The sequence below is a fragment of the Agelaius phoeniceus genome, chromosome 3 (genome assembly GCF_051311805.1).
Source record: "Agelaius phoeniceus isolate bAgePho1 chromosome 3, bAgePho1.hap1, whole genome shotgun sequence".
Lineage (NCBI taxonomy): Eukaryota > Metazoa > Chordata > Aves > Passeriformes > Icteridae > Agelaius > Agelaius phoeniceus.
This window is the reverse complement of record NC_135267.1, coordinates 65,672,852-65,691,773: the sequence shown is the minus strand read 5'-3', so window position 1 is coordinate 65,691,773 and position 18,922 is coordinate 65,672,852. Positions and strand designations below refer to the sequence as shown.

The 18,922-nt window shown below is 41.4% G+C and overlaps 1 protein-coding gene across 4 annotated transcripts; it reads right to left on the bottom strand.

Annotated features, from left to right (window-relative positions):
- Positions 1–7,383: 7,383 nt before the first annotated feature.
- Positions 7,384–14,983, bottom strand: IL22RA2 (interleukin 22 receptor subunit alpha 2). 4 transcript variants are annotated; one of them, XM_054629484.2, is made up of 8 exons: positions 14,850–14,983; positions 13,452–13,553; positions 12,934–13,052; positions 11,770–11,920; positions 10,788–10,966; positions 9,368–9,537; positions 8,744–8,922; positions 7,384–7,647 (listed from the first exon to the last, which is right to left on the bottom strand). In XM_054629484.2, exons 1-7 carry the CDS (start codon positions 14,855–14,857, stop codon positions 8,767–8,769), a joined length of 885 nt encoding a protein of 294 aa, XP_054485459.2. In that variant the 5' UTR covers positions 14,858–14,983; the 3' UTR covers positions 7,384–7,647; positions 8,744–8,766. The 4 variants fall into 4 exon arrangements, with proteins under 4 accessions (XP_054485459.2, XP_054485461.1, XP_054485460.2 ...); XM_054629486.2 differs by lacking the exon at positions 13,452–13,553 and having other exon boundaries at positions 12,934–13,140; XM_054629485.2 differs by lacking the exon at positions 13,452–13,553.
- Positions 14,984–18,922: the final 3,939 nt, after the last annotated feature.

The window sequence follows — 18,922 nt, the reverse complement described above, 5'->3', positions numbered from 1 at the left end:
TGCTGTTCTCCAGCTAACTGAAATGCTTTAAGGCTGGAAGGACATGATCTGCAAAAGTCTAGGTAAGTGCCTCAAAACTTGCTTCTACTTAAGGAATATTGCATTAATACAGTATATTTAATAATTTAAGCACCTAGTTTCACTGTTCTGTTGTGCCTGCTTGTATCTTCCTACGTGCATAACGTGGGTGTAATGTCTTCCAGTGTCCTCTTTTGGCCTGCTGTTTGTGTCACTTCAGTCTTCAGCTTGCTCAAGTCTTGAAATTCATTAGAAATACTAGCACTGGTGTTTGGATAGTAAACATCAAACAGATGTTTTTAATCTTGGCTGGTTGTGGGAGTACACCATGTTCTTCACTGCTCACCAGCTGAAATGAAGTGCAGGGTGGGAGCTAATACTCAGTTTGCTGCACCCAAACCTCAGTGAGCTCTTTGGACCCTCATGCTTACACAGCAGAAGCTTCTTGGATGTTGTTTTTTTTTTTCTTTTCTGGCCAACACAGCAAGGAAACAAGGTGTTGTGAAGTGTAACTTGTGAAAGTTGCACATTGTGAGTAGGAGCAGAGCCTCTGGAGCAGGGAAGAGGCCTAATCCAAGGCAGAGGAGGGAGACTCCTTGTTCTGTTCTCTTGTCGCTGTAATGCTGATCTGTCAGTCTCTGTTGGTGAAATCACAGGGCCTCTTGTCATTTACGAGAAGCTGAGAGTGACTGGAACAACCTCAGCTCCTGAAGTAAGGCTGATGAGTGTGCAGAGCAATGTCCTCTTTTTGCCTCCTGTCTCGGATTACGTGGGATGCTGCACTCCAGGCAGGATTGTTGAATATTATATATTGAATTATAATGCCTTCAGAGAAATAGCACCTCACTAAAGCATTCCCAAAGGTCACTGATTGCAGTATGAGCTCTGACTGGATGTGTTAGATAAAGATTGATCAGAGCTGTCAAGGACAATTTTCATTCCTGTCCTACTCCAGGAAATTTAGACATGTCATTGGAAATCTCACAGCCTGGAAAATTAAGGACACAAGGGAATTTTCCCACAGAGAAGAGAATCTTATTTTATTTTTTCACTCAAAAAACAAAATGCTGTCAATGATGTTTTAATACGTGGTACTTTTTCCTCTCAGCAAAATTCCAGTTTTTCATTAGAAGTATTTTTCTGGAAGTGTTTTCGTTGATTCTCTCCACATGCAGGGCAGAGGCTTATAGAAAATCAGCTAAAGCTTCTATGCTCTTCAGTTGGCCCTCCCCTGTTTGGCTTATTTCCCCACCTTACACCATAACATAACTGGCTATCCTTGGACCTTGAGAGGTTGTGTTTCTTGCCACAGGTCATCAGCTGTTGGTAACACCAATGCATGGCTCTTCTGTTTGGTCAGATTGATGGCTTCACTCTGAAATATTACTTTTCCTACTTCATCTGGAAGTAGCAGAACCTTTTTTTTTTGTTGTAATGGTCAATCATGGTAAAAACATGAATAACATAATGTTCCTTTGAATGACTGATGGTAATTTGAGTTGGTTCTTTCAGTTGTCTTTAATATACAACAAGTATAATAATTAGGGAAAGTCCTAGCTGGCTTTCCTCCAAGGCATGACAAATAATGTGTTTGCACACACTGAAAGCATCACACAGCTGCAGTAGTCCTTGCTTGTTTGTGCCTCTGGTTCTTTTTTGAGGTCATAGCACAGCTTGTAGAGCAAGGAGGCCTATGACTGGAATATTCAGAATAACTGATTTAATCACATCTCCCAGATGGATTTCCTAGTTCTGGGCATGTCCTGCTCAGCTCTTCCCATTGCTTGTGCTTGACCCCAGTCTCTTGTGGTTTAAAATCTTAGGCACTCAAAGTACATTGCACTTTATGTCACCGTGTCTCCTGTTATTTCAGGGAATCTGTCTTTTTGTGGCAAACACCAGCAAGGAGCAAATTGGCAAGAAATAATGTCCTTGTGTGCTCAGGGATGGCATAATGATAGATCTTGTGCAGCTGAGAGGATTTTACTATTTATTTAGTAAGTTTCTGCACTTTTCGCATAAATTTTCATGAATGGAGAAATATTTCATTGAGCTGCAAGAAAGTATTCAGAATGAATGTAATAAAAAGAAGTACCAAACTGGGAACTCAGTCAGTTTTTTTTCTCCTCATGTTAATTTTCCAGAGTTTCACTCATCCTACTCCATTTTCCACGAGATATTCTAGTTCAAATTTAAAAGTGATCATTCAAATATAAATGTAATTATTCAAAGGCAAAGAGAAGGTCCTTGGCACTAGAAATGCTACTGTGCCCAAGGTACCCTGCAACTCCAGTGTATATATCAGCATCATCTCATCTGTATTTCATCCCCATAACCAGGTCTTCTCCTCATATTTCTTAATGTAATCCTACAAATGAAATACACATGACTTCAGGGTCCAGCTTATACCTGGTAAATATCCCATTAGTACATTACAGCAGTATTTCAGTGACTGGAGTAGAGCTTCATTCACCCAAGCACAGATGTTGTGTGCATGACTTCTGCTGCCACCCCCAGGATGTGAGGATCTCATGCAAATCCCTCACTGTATCTGCCAACCACACAGGAATTTCTCTGGCTTTAGAAGTCTTCTCTGTAATGGCTTTCTCCCTCTAAGGTTGCTACTGAAATAGCTGAAATGGTCTCTCTGATCAGAAAACATCTATGTTGTGTCCTTATAGGTTTATCTTCTCCTTGACTGTGGACACATGAAAGAGCTTTGCTCCATAGAAGTATAGGTCTCCTTTGCAAAGGCAGAAACTGCTTAATGTCTGTGTAATTCATCAACTTACTTTGCTCCTATTTTGTATGCTTGTTGAAATACACATTTCTGCTCTAATGCTGCTTCACAGCCCCTGTCTAGGTGCACTTTGTCTTCTTTCCTTTTCTGTCTTTTCCAGCATTTTCTTGTTCAGAGTCTCATTCCACCCAGGACATGATTTTACAGACCCTCTGGAAGTGTTTAGGTTTGATTTAACACAGACAACACTATTGTTTTTCTTTTTGCTGATATCTTTTAGGAGCTTTATTCTTCCAAATATAAGAATTTATATTAAGAAGTTAGCCTAGAAATAAGACCTTAGTCCTATAACAATCATGTTCTTGTCAGCTGTTCAACAAACCCACTGTCACCTAACAAGCAATGTTAAAAAATACTCCTCTGCTGTAGAAAATGAAAACCAGGAGCTTTCTTGGAAAATTGTATGATTTGTGATTTCTTGCACCCAAAAAAGAAAGAAAAAAAGCATTAGAAAGACATTGCCTGAAATAAATAAGTTAAAATAATAACAATATTCCTGATGCTCTTTTGTGGGTTTAACAATTAGCACAATAGCTCTTCGTTGTCATCCTGTTCCTGTGTTTAAAAGTAAGGACATTTCTGAAGAGTCTGGTCCTCAGTGTGATACGAGCAAAATGTTTAAAAATTTAACTGTTTTCAGTATTTACCTCAGATCATGGAACTTTTTCAGGTATTTCTTTCCTTGTAAGCATCAGGGATCAAGCTTCCTATTTTTCCCCCTCCCAAGCCAAAATTCTGGTAGCAATGATTCCTTTAACTGGGTTTTCAGTGGAATAAACACATAACAGAATAAAACAACCAGTGACTTCATAATTTGGGGAATTACATTTAAAAGGTTTTTTTTTTTCCCTTTGGAAACCTTTTACAAAAGATTCTGAAAACAAGTTGCAAAGGAGCAAAGGAGACTGTAACTTTCCTGATCATGAACACCAGTGTCATTTGTTTCCCTTCCCTTCTCTCCAGAAAGTACCCTTGTTTTGTGTCCTGTGTCCTTTGTCACAAACTTTTATTCAGGAGTTTAAGATTTCTTTCTTTTTTTTTTTTTAAGACAGGTTTTACAGATTAGTATCTTTGATCCTTGTAGCAAACATTGGAATCCAGAGAAATCCCCACCTATTTATGATTAATTTCCTGCAGTCTGGAGTACTTGCTAATGTCTAACAGATCTGTGGCAAAAGCCAAATGTCATTTCACAACAGAACCCCACCCTGGGCCACAAAGTGGTTCTCAGCTGAGATCAAGCCATGCAAGTGTGTAAGCCCCAGGTCCATATCTGATTAAAGCAGATACATGGGAGGTGTGAATGGGACTGGCCAGATGCTGCACCATATGATAAACACCAAGGACCATGGCATCCTATAAAACTGGCCATTTATATGGTACAGCTGGCTGTGCATAATCTTCTCCTAATTTATAAGGCTGGAGCATCTGGTTCATTACTGTTGCTCTGTCAGCTTTTCTGGAGGCCTGTTCTTGAATTGCTGGTGGCTGAATATTGTTCTTTTGAGTGCCAGTGGAATGGGAAGTGAAATCCATTTATAGCAGGAGATCAGCTCTTATTCTCTCTGGCAGATCAGATATGTTCAAACAAAGTCATGAAAAACAGAAGGGTAGGCCCTTGTGGGATGGGTTCCACTTCGCAACAAAATCCTCAACTGCAAACTCTAAAAGAATAATATCTATTTCTCATTGGCAGGACCCTCAGATGAGGGCATTGTGACAGGCTGTGGCCATCACTGCAGACATCCCTCAGCAATGTGGCCAGTGAGAGTTCACAGAATTGGACTCAAGTCCTGCTTTTGTTACTGCTTGATCTTTCCCTCCCAGTGCCATGGCCCTAGAAGTCAGCATTTCTCTCTTTCCTGAAACAGAAGCTGGCACTTGGCACTTGGTTAGAAAATACCTATTGTGTAAGTGGCTAAAAAAACAAGAGATAAGTGTTCTCAGCTGGGTCTTGAAAACTTTTTGCAAGGAGGAGCCAAACCAACCATGTGAAAGCATCCTGAACTGAATGGTGTGCACATGCACAACCCCCTGTGCAGCTGTGTGCCAGCCTGGGCAGTTCCAGAGGTGTGGACCCACAGAAGATGGTTTGCTTGTGCCAGGAGGAGAAAGAGAAAGGAGGGCTAGAACTCATTCTTTCAGGTATTTCCAAACTGATCTGTCAGCAGGGAAGTCCCAGTTACAGTTAAGAGAACTCTTTCTCCATTCCACCCTTGTGCAGTTGTAACCAGCAGTGCAGCATGCAGTCTAAGGCACAGTAAGTTGGTTTTTGAAGTTACAGCATTACCAAATCTATCTAGAAGTTGTGAGTGCAGATCACTCAGCCTTAGGGGAGAAAAAAATACAGCACCAGTCATTCTATCAAACCCTTCTCCAGTAAAATTACATATCAGAACAGCGCTGAAAGAAAATTTGCATTTCAAATGGAAAGGGAAAATATGCTTTTGCAGAACATCATGGGGTTGGCAGTAATAAATCATGGTTCTGTCAGAATGGGAGTGGGTTCCTGCAACTCTTGCACTGCTTTCTGTAAGCCTGTGTTGTTGCTGAGGAAGTGAAATCTGGTTAGCCCACAACTTAGCACACAACTGTGTGCAAGACTTCTTCAGATCCTTTATTGCTTTTCCCAGCATTCATGCTTCACATTTTTCATAATTTTATCAAATTGAGAAAATTTCAGGTTTCAAATGTCTTCACAGACCCTTAACATGGCAGCTGCTCTATTTCTAGCTAGGTCTGAATGCTTCAGGTACGCCTATAGCTCTGCCTCTTCTTTTTTATCTCTCTCTCTCTTTTTTTTTTTAAATGTTCTCTATAAAACAAACAACTTCTCTATAAAAGCTTTATCCTCGGCGTCTGACATAGGTACAGTATCTGGAATTGTCAGAATCTGTTCTCTGATAAAGCTTTATCTTTGTTTAATGATGGTGACCTGAGCTGCCCTAAGGAAATAAATTAATTTCAGAAAGAACTTCAATTACTACAGATACTGTTTTCAGGCTGTGATAACCCACTGAAATACCAGATAGACTATTTCTTAATTGTTTGCCTGGACAGTTTTTCTGGCCAGTTCAAGGCAGCAGGATCTCACACTTGTCTTGGCACCAGGTGTTGCACAGAGATTTAAAGGCTTACTTCTCAAAAAAGTCTTACCTAAGTAAAGAAACTGTGGGATATGAGTGGGCAAAGCAACTGGAAGAATTGAGAGAGGAGCAAAAAGGGAAATGTGGTGAAAGAAACCTGTGGTTTAATGGACTAGATGTGGGGATATGGCTGGATGTCTGCAAACCTAGTTGTTCAGAGATATCATGTATTATAATCAGGTGTGGAAATATTTATTATGTAACAACCTCTTTCATTCTGTTAAAGGCAAGAGTGACCAGCATTAACTTCCTTAAACACAGCCTCTTCCCAAATACCTACTGCCATCATCCTGAAGCAGCTCTCAGCTCTGATGCCTCCAGGGGAGGTGCTAGTGATAGACCATGAGAAATGCTTTGAATTTGGCTTCAGAGAACTCAATGTCTGTTACTTAAACTGAATTGATCCACCTTTGTGTACTTGAATTAAGGGAAAAGTGGATAGTGATTATGTAGCTGGGACCTCCATTCTTCCCAGGGCCTTCTTTGCCCTTTTGTGTCTGGGCCACTCTCACCTCCTCTAATTTAGTCTGCAATTACAGAACATAGTTAAGTACCAAGATTCTCATTACTTACAAACCTCGCAGATCTGCAAAAGCTATTTCACCTCTCCCTCCTGGCGTGGCTTAGTGAGTTGCTACCCAGACCTTTCCCAAACAATTTTTTCCCTTGTATGATTAAGGGCTAAAATCATCAGAAATTCCAGGTAATGGTCAGCATACAGTCACCATTTACTATGAAATGGCTTAAATAGAGGTCACAGAATCACAGAATTCTTAGATCTGAAAGGGACCTCTGGAAATCATTAAGTCCATCCCCCCTGTCCAGGCAGGGCTACCGAGAGGTGACACAGGAACATGTCCAAGTGGGTTAGAATGTCTCCAGAGAGGAAAACTACATTACCTCCTTGGGCAGCCTGTTCCAGTGCTCTGCCACCCTCAATGTAAGGAAGCTTTCCCTCCTGCTGAGGTGAAAGTTCTTGTGTTTTAGCCTATGGCCTTTGCTCCTCATCCTGTCACTGGGCACCACTGACAACAGTCTGGCACCCTCCTCATTCCCACAGCATTCTGGTTTATCAGCCACTCCCCACAGTTCTGTTTCAAACTTGCTGAGGGTCTCTTTCCTTTAACTGTCTTTCACTGAATGGAAGAGAGGATCTTTCCTGTTTTAGTTCACATTAATTCCTGGCTAATCACATACTAGTTTCACTGTCAGAAATATTATGTTGAGGGTCCTACGAAGACACTCTGAGGATGGAATTACTCCTGTATTGGACATTTCTTATTTTAAAGGAAGGACACCTTTTTAATTTTCAGTTGTAATCATGTAGAAAACATAAAATATCTGAAACTTCTATTTTATAGATAGTATTTTAATTTCAAGATGTAAAATACAAAACCCCTAGAAGCAATCTTAAGGATATTTCCACAAAGACTTTTTTAATGGTTTCATTTTTATATTACAAGTCTGTTACCTTGGAAAATGCAAATATATACCATCATGAATCGTAATATGGGACATACAAAGACTCCTTCATGTAGAATAAAAGGATTGTGATCAAATTATCAAATAATTTAATGCAGCAAAGTTTAGTTTAAAAAGTATCCAAGTATGTATTCCAGACATAGACAGCAGATGTTGATTTACAGCTGGACCTGTGATGGAAGGCATCTTCTGCCATTATCCCTGTAATGGGGAAGAGAAAGAGAATTGCTGCTGGCATGTGCATTTAAGCTCGGTGGTATTAAACTGAACTGACATTCAACACATGCCATTCACCTGCATCTGTCCTGTCCCTCTGCAAGTTGTTTGGAAGTCCAGCTCTAACCAGCTCTTTACAGTACAGGGCAGGCAAGGAAAAAATGCAGGAAAGTCCCCTAGAAAGTGACTCCCTCCTTAGCCTAAACCCACTGACCAAAACTCAAGAGGCACCAATGATATGTATCATATTATGAAGCAGAAGAAAGGAGAACTTCTATGGTTTTAGGGTACAGAACTGAGAAGAGAAGCCCAGGTTAAAACTGACACTTTTCTGGTTTTCCTCTGTTACCCCAAATCTGAGCTTGCTAAGGCAAATTCCAATGAAGTCAAGTTTGGGTTAGGTCTTTGTACTCTCTGTTCCTTTGTACCTGCAAGGCAAGATTGATAGCAAATCTTTTGGCTAGGCATATGACACGTGAAAATAGCCTAGTGATTGATGTAAGTAAAAAAAACCAGATTTTTCATATCAGCTAGTGGAGATAATTCTTGCATTTTGGCCCATGGGAACTCATGACATTTGATAACTGATTTCTTTTTAAAAACACTCCACTGAAGAGTGTCCATGAAAAGGGGACAGGCTCATTTTAGTTATTCCATCAGATCAATTCCTGAGCAGAAAAGGCTGGCAGAGCTTGCAGGAGAATTGCATGTTAATAAAGTTGGAGGCCACTCATTTTTCTAGTTAATTATTACTTGACAGAAATGCATTTATGAAAGCCATGCTACGTATAACTATTTAACTATACTATGTACAGCTGTTTAAAGAAAGGGAAGAAGCAGATATTTCTGAGGCCAGTGCCAGCATGCAAATAATTATCTATCCCACTCCTATAATCATCTTGGCCTTATCATTCTTACCTGGTGTGCATCTGAGATTATGTAAGTATTCCAGCTAATATTGTCATGTGGGATGGCAGTTTCTATGACACACTTCTTTCTTTACTTTTGGAGAGTATCTGTCTTTGGTGAGGGGAAAGATCTTGACTTCCAGAGTCATCTCCAGTTTCAGACAGTGACTTACCTGTCTCAGAGGTGCCAGCCCTGTCACTGCAGCACGGTACATTGCCTGCTGCTGTAGGCACTGCTGTGGTCCAGCATTGGCATGTACATTTTAGCCACGATGCAGTAGCTGACTCCACGCCTCAAATCTTCTATTTTAATAACCTTGTCTTTCCCTTCATACACCAGGACCCTGTGTTGCTTCGTACAGAGTGGAGAAAGAAGAGCCAGTCAAGCACATTTCCCTAGCAAGTGTGTCTGACAGTACAGTTCAATGAGAGCAGAGGATGCAGAACAGCACATGAACTTACACAGATCCAACCACATTAATAACTTATTTATGCTTTTTAAAGAAAATTCCCTTCCCTGCCCCCCCCCCCCAGATTCCTCTCCAGTACCAATTTTTTTAACTAGGTCATGGATTATGAAGTATTAAGTTGATGGAAAATAATACAGGAAGGAATTACAAATCAATTCAATCAAATTCAATTCCTGAAAAATAAGCCTACTTTGTTTTCAAACACTTGCACAGTCATTGCTGCTCTCACAATTCCAGAAGACTGTTTCAACAGCAAAACAAATATGGTGTGCCCACACTTTTCTGGATATTCAATGGTAAAGGGTTCATATCTGAATATACTCTTACCTCATCTAACAAGTTGTTAATTATGAAGACTTGATACAGCAGATCATAATAGTTTGTCATTGGTATTTTGCTGCCTCTCTTCCTTCTATAAGGAGAACGTGGAGCCTGGAGCTTTACTGTTATGGATTTATTGCTATGAGCCACAGTGACCATTGGAGGTCCTATCATAGCTATGGAAAAAAACCCAAAGATATAAACACAATTATAGGTTATGAATAATATTTCCAAGAATGCAATTTGAATCCGTTCAATAAATGCTCATGTTACCAACAATATATTATGCTGTATTTACTCCTCAAGTGACACTTTGTAAATTCTTACTTCTTGGTGTTTATTGGGTTTGGTTATTGTTGTTTTGGAGGTGACATTTCCTGTGTTTGCAAATCTATCTTTGAGCCAAACTTTTTGAAATCCCTTAGAGCTGATGTTGCTATGTGCTGACTGGTCAAGAAAAATTTCAAAATTGCCCTGATTTTCTTTTTCCTCATATTTGTCTTTGTGCTTTCTGCACAAAACATCCATTTAAACCATTTCAGCTGTGCCAAGGATGCAGTTTATGTCATCACTTTCAAATATTTTGCAATTGGCTTGGTTAAACAGAGCTAAGGCTTGAAGCCAGTGCCTGCATACATGTGTGTGCAGAACCAGCAGTGTGGGGACACGGGCAGCAGCTGCCACACGAATCTCTCCAGGAGGCGGAGGTGGCACAGGGCAAGATGTTCTGGTTTTGCTGCAAGATACTTCTTTATGTCAAAGCTTGTGGTTTCATCTGTGCTCAAGGTAATTTGCACTTTGGGGCTGTGGAGTGACCCACACTGGCAATTTGATTTTGCATTAGCCAGTGAGGGAAAACAGGTTAATTCATGGTGAACTTACTGGTAGGTAGACTGCTATTGTTCATTGTGGGCAGTCCTCCATTTCTAACATACTGTGGCACTGTAATGACAGTGCTAACCAAAAGCTTTGCACATGTCCTTTCTGTGTCCTTTCCTGCAGTCGGGATAACACATAAATGCGAGAAGAATAGTGGCCACACACCACGCAGCTCTGTTCTCTCTTCTCCCCACAAAGAAAAATGCTTCCTTTTTTATTGTCTTGAGTCCTGTCATTCCTGCAGCTCCAAAAATGCCTGAAAATTTTTTGTGTACTTCCATGCCCAGAGGAAGAGCTCAAATTAAAGGGATTTTTTGATCTTCTAGTTACTGGTAAATGGCTATTTAGCCATAATCACTTGGCTTTCAAGTGTGTCGAGAATTACTCTGGCATAAAGCTTCACCTGAGAGCTATTGACTCACTTCTTTACATATAGCTTTGTGGCTAGAAAAGGATAACTCATGTTTGCAAGTTGTGAGGAGAAATGATGTGTTCCATGCCATGGAAGACCTAATTCCTTCCAGGGGACACATGTGTTTGCACTTACTTTCTCGCCAAGGAGTGAATCTGCAGCTGAGGCTCCAGCTGGAATAGACACCAGCCAGGGCTGCTCTCACTCTGCTGTAGTAAGGCTCCTGGATGTCAGAGGTCTCATGTGTTAGGTCACAGACATGGCCTGAAATCCCCCAGCACTCGTCTTTGTTTTGCCATGTGCTCTGCCCATACCTATGGAGAAAGAGGAGGAAGATGTAAACTTTAGGGATCACTGCCTGTGTCCAGGCAGATTCTCAGCCATCTGTTTTACTCTCGTGGCACAGACAAGCATCCTGCCATGGAAATTAACTGCCTTCAATTCGATAACAGGGAAGGTTGATTTCATGGGTGTTTGGGAGCTACAGGTTTCTGTCTTTTCTGAAAGAAATCCAAAGCAGAGACAGGGTCACCAGCCCTGTCAGAAGCCACCTCTTGGCTGCCCCATGGGAGAGGTGGGCAAGCTGTGGCTCAGCCAGTGTGCTCACTGATGGGCAGAATGCTGGATTTCACTAAACTGTTCCTCAAGGGCAATAATCATTTCAGGCACTCACCAGTGTGCCAGGGATGGGAGCAGACCCTCGAGACCAGCCCCTAATGTTGCCTCAATCTTTCCATGCAAGGCACCCTGAGACAGTGCTATGGGCAAGGTAGGCCACTGAGATACATTTAATCTTCTATTACAGAATAACTTCACCTACCCAGACCTGCTTGAGGCAGGTGGCTGGACCCAGTGACTTTCAGAGGTCCCCTGCAAACTACATTTTCCTTCAAATCCTTGGTGCAATGAGGGTGCAGAGCATAGTGCTGGAGGTGTTTACTCCTTGCCTGCCTTGTGCTGCTTGACTGCACCTTATGGTAAGTGCAGAAACAAGTGAGAGCTGGCAGCCAAGCAGGACATGGCTGTTGCCCAGGAATGAGAACCTCCTGCCACCTGAGGAATCATTTTATCCCCAGCAGGGCTGAGCCCCAGCCCAGTGGGAGGCGCTGGTACTTACACTTTATACTGCACAAAGTAGAGCGCATCTCTGGCCTCTCTGGCCCACCCAGGCTGCCAATGCAAAGTGGTGTTGAAATTTAACGAATGGAACTCTACCTTCTGCGGCTTAATCGAATCTTGCAGGTCTTGGTTTCCCAAAACTAAAAGCGCTGCAGATAAGAAGGAGTGATAACATAAAGTGTTTGTCACAGACACACTCCTCCATACTGGAATCTGAGGGTATTGCTACAGACCATCTTGCTTCATGACTAGCAGACCACAGGGAAATTAAATCTCCTGGATCTCATATTCAAAACTTTCCAAGTCATGAAGACAAGCAGTTACAAAAGAAACACATTTAGAACTATGAAAGGAATACTTTTATGTGGTCTGAGTGTTTGAGTTGGGAGTTTTTGCTGTTTGTTTTGGGTTTGTTTGTTCATTCATTGTTATTTTGTTTTTCTTTTTCTTTTTTTTTTTTCTTTTATGTTGGTTTATTGGTATATTTTTCCTTAGTAAGTTTGCTGCTGTGAAAGATGCCCCATGATCATTCCAGGAAACAAACCCTTCAGATCTCTTAACAGAGTCTGCAGTGAGCATCCCCATCAATACTTAAAAGTCAAGTGCTCTTTCCTGCTTTACTCCACAACTCAGCTTTAACCTGAAGAGATTATAGCTCTTTTAACTGTTACCACAGTCGTGTTTACAAGCTCCTGCCTAATAAACAACCACCTGAAATTCACTTCTTTTCTTGTCTGTAGCACTGGAAAAGCTGTCTGACAGTTTTCAAGATCATCTCTTTTCAAACTGCTATATTACTTATAACAGATTCAGTTAACAACCTCTCTGAATCATTCAAAGCCTAATATTTTTGTGGGTTTTGCAACCCAGATGACAGCAGCTTTTAACCTGGCATAGCACAGAATCAGATAAGACTTGTACTGGCTGAACTAAAACTGGTAATACAGCCATGAAAAAATCTAATGGGTAACATGTTCATTTTATCTGCATTTCAGAACCTGGAATGATAAAATAACAAACTAATTTGAAAGTGACTAGCTTTTGAAACCCACCAAAAGATACAGAGATTTCTTGACTCATCAAAAAAATTCAGTAACAAGCCCTGTCCTCCCACTCCCCCTTCCCTTCCCATACAGGAAAAGAGCAAAAAGCCCTTACTTACAAGTTGTCTCATCCTGAAGCAGGTGCATCAGTAAGCAGAGGAAGGAAAGCATGATCCTCCTCATGCTTAGGAGAGCAGCTCCATGACTGAAAAGCACCTCTCTTCCTCTTGGGCATGTCCTATGAGGAAGTAATTGTTAAGCATTCCAGAGTTCCCCTTTTTTTCAGTGGTTTCCAAATTCCCCGGTTTGGCTTTGGTTTAATTTAGCTGCAAAACATATGAGTAGCTCTAAATTAAACATGAGCAATTGTACTTTCTTGGCAGCTGTGGTCATGCAGAGTTTGGAACTAATTATGAACCAAGCCATTATGAAAAAGGTCATTTTTTTAAGACACTAATTCCCAGATGATGTCTGCCAAAATTGCTTTATCCCATAAATTTGTCACAGAAGCTTTCTTGCTTGCCATGCTAAGATTGTTAATATTTTAGATATTTATTTATTTATTTATTTTCAATTCACTAGTTGCTCAGAGCTGAAGAACAGAAGAAATTTTACTCCAAAGATATAAAATACCTACCCATGGGATGTGCTTTGGGTTTGATGGACTGCCTCAGGGCCAAAAGCAAGAGCTGGAGTTTGCAGGTGTGCTGGTGGCAGGACATCGTCTAGGGGGCTGTCACTGGAGGAATGAGGGGCTGTGAAATCACTTCTGGCTGCTGGGCAGCACATTCATCCCATGCTGGCTGCGGGGGAGATGCTGGGATGCTGGGGAAATTGCAGGACTGACAGACAGCCTCCAGACTGGGATTAGGAAGATAAGCCCAGCCCATAGGGCAAAGTGCCACTCTGGGTTGGACTTTCAGACTGCTCGGAATCGTATGCCCCAACTGGTGCAGGTGTGCTGCACACTGCCTGCACAAATATTGGCGTTTGTCAGTGTTCTCCTCTGCATCCTGCCCGCCCAGTATGTCCATCCCTATGAGCTTGACCCCAGGGCTGGGGATGCTGGGGCTCTCCGGTGAAAAAATCTCACTTTGTTCTTACAAATGCTTTAATGCCACATGCACGTCTGCCAGGTGGGAGAGGAGTTTTGTGCTCCTGGGATGTGTGGAAAGCTCAGACAATTCTGTTGCTGGTGGTGAACGCCGTGCTACCGCCTAGGCTTGCCCCTCTCTCTTCCCTCCCTGAAAGCTCCCCGATGCTGACACCCACTGGTACTTCACTGCTCATGCATTAGTGCGACTAAGCAAAAGTCAGGATGCTTTCTCTTTCTGCAAACTCATGATGATAAGCAGGAGGAGAAAAATGCTAATTTTGTAAGACTTAGCACTGCCCTCTGTGACAGCTTTCACAAAAGGAGTAATGGATGTGAAGACTACCTGTCTACTAACTACCTGTCTACTAACATCTACTAACTACTAAATAATTGTCATGAAATCATCTTTACTTTGGGAAAACGTGGAAACAGAAGACTTGTCAGGTCAAAAAAAGTGCAAGTTCTGGTTCAAATAAACTTATTTAAAGACCATCAGTTATATTGAACAAACTGAACAACATCTAGTCAAGAGGCTGATTTTGGTCAGATAGATGGGCACAGGGTCTCACTTCAGCTATATCTCATTATACTAGTACCAAACCTGCCCCATATATAGTAAAATGCTAATTGTGTAGTTTTGAATAATGAATTAGTCAAACCAATTAAGGGAATTAAAGAACTGAGAAAAAATGAAAAAAAAAAAAAAACCACCAAAATGCAGGCAGAAGTAAAAAATTCTATCTCAGGCTGCAGATTTTTTTTAAAAATTAATAGTTTATTTACTTTAAAGAGTTCCCCACGCCAAATTCAATTAGTATTTCATCATGTTATATGAGCTCAAGTACGGGAATAGGGAACTTTTACAAACCAATCACTAGACTGAAAAGTCATCAGCGTTTAGTCACAGGTCACGTATTTATTTACTTGAATTGTACACACCTTCCCATATCCCGAGAAGCAGCCCATTGCCAGGAGCTGAAGTGTGGACCTTTGTCAAAGTTCCCTTTGATGGTGGTTCCTCCTAGGAAAGCAGAGCTGAGGGCCAGCCTGCCAGCACCGGCGGGTTTTGCTCGGAAAAGTCTGCTGTGCGATGTGCTGAGAGAAATGCCTGTCACATGGGTGCTGGAAAACACCCAGGGTTTCCTGCGCACTGCACTCCGATAGTGCTTTATCTGCAGCTGAGCTGCTGTTCTGCAGTAATCGCTGACTCCTCACACACTTTCTGCTGTCATTGAAACAGCCGCGCTTGCAACAGCCGGCTATTAGCACCTGTGCTATTCATCGGCCTCAGTTGCCGCTTCAGTGCTTTGTGGGATACAAATCAGCACAGTCACAAGGAGCAGCTGCACGCACACACATATGCAGACATGTACATGTATGTCTGGAGTCTCACAGAATACCTATATAGTGTATATACAGTGTATTTACAGTGTATTTATAGTGTATATAGCACATTTCAAAATGTACACTATCAAGGAACACAGGATGATGCACGCTGCAATGCTGTTTAAAATACAAGAACTTCTATAAACAATATTAAGGGTACTCTGAACAGTACTTTATGAAGAAATGGAAAATTGAATTGTATTACTTGGCCCAGGAGAATCCACATAAGTAGTTATGCTGCTAGCTCATCCTAGCTTACACTGCAGCATCTTTCTGATCCAAACCACTGTGAAACAGCAGAACTGATATTTTTGTGACCCAACATAAAAAACCATGGGTATGAGAATTTTTTCCATTGCTGGAATAGAAACCTATCTGAATGCTGTGTAAACAGCTTGCTTTCTCTTGAGGATGCATTATTGCTACACAGAGGTAAAAGTCAAGTATTTTTGCTGAAAGCTGCTTGACTCATTTCATTTGAAAGGACCAACTCCTTGTTACTCCTTTTTATTCTTGTGCCCTTGAAAGAGTTGTTTCCCATACATAAGAGGGGGAAATGTAACCTTCAAACTGCTACTGCAGCACAGCCTTTGGTTTTTCAGATGCAAGTCTGACATTTGCAGTGGATGTGAGCGTGGGTTTTGCTTACATGCCTAGATGAGGACGTGGGAGGACGAAGAAAGCATACAGGGAATACTTCTAGTAACTGCCAAAGGCAAGGCAATTCTCTCTCATGTGTGGCATGTCACACAAAAATAAAAAAATGTGAGTGGTTCATGTTACTCTAAAGACTATTTGCAATTGGAGCCACAGTTTTCGGTCTTTTCTAAACAGCCAGTGTGGACTCAGAGGAAAACCTGTCTTGGGAGTGGACTCTGGAGGTCATCCTGTCCAGCCTCAGCACAGGGATAGTGACAATTTTTTCCCACAGTTAACCAGCTTTAGCATGAATTTCCTCCTGCAAATCCTAGTGGGATTCCTCTGCTGCAATTTATGACAGATGCTTTTTGTGCTTTTACTGTGCTTTTACTTCAGATAAAAGTGTGCCATTTCTGCAGATGCTACAGTTTGCTGTAGTTGGCAATCAGATTTCTGCTGTGTGCCACCCCTCCTGGCTGAAGGGATCCAGCTCCCTCAGCTTCTTCTGGTGTGTCACATGCAACAGGACAGCCCTTTGCCAGCTCAGTGGGGACTGGAAAGTGAATCACTACACTGCATACAAAAATTAAAATGAAAGCAAAGAAAACCCCCACAGTCAAGCAGGAGGGACTTTTTGGATCTTTCTTCCCTGCTCTGTAGGGAAGAGACATTGCATCACACAAGTTCTTACAGAGAAGTTTCTGAGGAAGCAACACAGACTTTCACTGCACACTGTGTGCCTTCCCTGCTTCCTGCACACAAACCTCATCCTCACCGTTAAACAGCTTGGGCCAACATTTTAAAGATTGCAGTTAGAAATTCCAATGCTGTAGCTGCATCTACATAGGGAGACTTTTGACCATAATAAAGATGAAGATCTCCTGAAGGCTCAAAAGTAGTGAGTCATCATTTGCACATGCAGTATTTATTTAACCATGTGCAACACACTGAACTGACTGGGAAGTTAGTAACCAACACTAACATTCACTAGGAACTGAAATTAATACAAACCCCAAGATAGCTCCAAGTCTTTCATTTAAATGACAAGTTCCCTTAAAATTGTCTGGTTTTCTCACTTGAAAAGCCATAGAATTATATTTTTTCCACCACTAAGGAGTGCTGTAGCTTGTTTAAGCCCATTAAGACACACATTTTGGTTGTCTTTTGGATCCCTCACCAAATCATCTGCAGACAAAATCTACCAACTTGGAGACATGTGAAATTAATATTCCAGAATTTGTTGGTTTTTCTTAGGTAATCTTCATAGCACAGTAAAGGTGCAAAGTGCTCACTCTGCCAACAGAACCCACAGATAAAACTGGAGAGGTACAGCACAAACATTGCTCATGCTTTCTTGGTCCACCTACTAAAGTAAAGAAAGGCTCAGTTCTGGTAGTGCTAATGCTCTCTGACACACTGCCACCAGAGGCAACTACTATATTGGTAGAATATGACCCACACACTGATTTTTTTATTTTTAATTTTTTTTTTTTTTTTTTTTTTTTTGGCAGGGAGTGGTTTGAAGCCTCTGCATCTAATCACCAAGTCCAGACCACACTGGGCTGACTCAGCACATGGCACAAGAAGGGCAAGGGGTTGGCAGGCCTGCACTTGGGAAAAGACACACAGAACTGGGATGTCTGCCTTCACATTCGTCATCGAAAATTGGGCTGCAGAAGGAGCAAACACGTCTGGCAGCTACTTTGGACAATAAAACCTGGAAAGATGCAAGTTCCAGGAGTTTCCCTGGCCAAGGGAAAAAAGAAATACAAGGAAGAAAAAAGAGAATCTGCCTTTCACTCATCTCTTCTGCAAGGAGAAATTTGCAAGCATCACACTTTCTAGCCTGTGGCTTAGTTCTGTGATTGTTTTTTGAATTCTCAGTATCATTCTCCATCATCCAAGAAATGCAAACTCTAGACCAAGAAGTCCATTCTTACAATGATCTTTACCACCACCGTCTCCAAATACCTCCTGTATTTGTATGTAAACTGTTTTTACGAGCCTTTTTGTTTTCCTTAATAAATACAGTGTTGCAGATCTTGTGTGGATAGTCCCTAAACATTCAGGAATCAGTGTTCTGAGCTTTTCAGGACAGGACCCTTCACACTTAACTGGTTTTCACACTTCTCAGAGGTGTTAGTTTCGAGTCTACTGCAACATGACTGTTTAACCAATAAGATCACTCTGTGATTCTTGAAGACAAAAAAGCTTTGTTCCATATTCATCTTAAATGAAGTTTGGTGTATCTCTCTGTTTGCTAGTTTTGCTGCACACCCTGAAGCAATTGACAAATTAATTCTCTGTAATCTGCCATCCAAATTCACAGTAGTTTATTCCAATTTCTAGTCAGATTGGGGGGGTGAGTATGAATTAGTACTGTATTAAAAGCTGATACAAGGCCAGACTGATACTTGAGATGAAGCCACATGGAAGAAAGGACTGAGAAATGGCATAGATGTTCTCTACCTCCTTGCTACCACTGCCCTCTAGCCATTCGGACAAGCTTTTGCACCCTTCCTTCCTTGTTATAATTTATCTCACACTTGATCACATTTGCAGCAGGTTAGCACAGGCCTCAATTCTCCCAAACCTGGTAGCAGAAAGCACACAACAGTACACACAGTTCCTGTCTTCTGGAATAGAACTGCACATGCCCTCCACCCCTCCTGCTGTTAACTGAGCTGCTATAAACTTAGATGTGCCACAAAACATAACACAACACAGTCGTGCCCAGAAAGAAAACAAAGTGTATTTATTTTTGTTCTTTTCACTCTCTATTTTCAGTCTGAAAGGATTGTATTTACTTTTTTGAAAGGGCATTTTTGAAGGGATGTTGAGTCTTCGAGTTTGTTTTTCAAGTGATGTTGGCATAGAAAAAGAAGCTGTATCAGAGTCTATACTCTTACTGCTGTACTGTGAACCTTGCACGGATGTGACAACTGCAGGATTAACTTTGCAGGACACATAGCAAGCTGGCAGGCAGA

Excerpts from the sequence above, each read along its gene's own strand:
- IL22RA2 (XM_054629484.2), bottom strand. Across the intron at positions 11,921-12,933 it reads GCTTCAGGATGAGACAACTT|CGCTTTTAGTTTTGGGAAAC; the intron begins GTAAGTAAGGGC and ends TCTTATCTGCAG. Across the intron at positions 8,923-9,367 it reads TTAACAACTTGTTAGATGAG|CAACACAGGGTCCTGGTGTA; the intron begins GTAAGAGTATAT and ends CTCTGTACGAAG.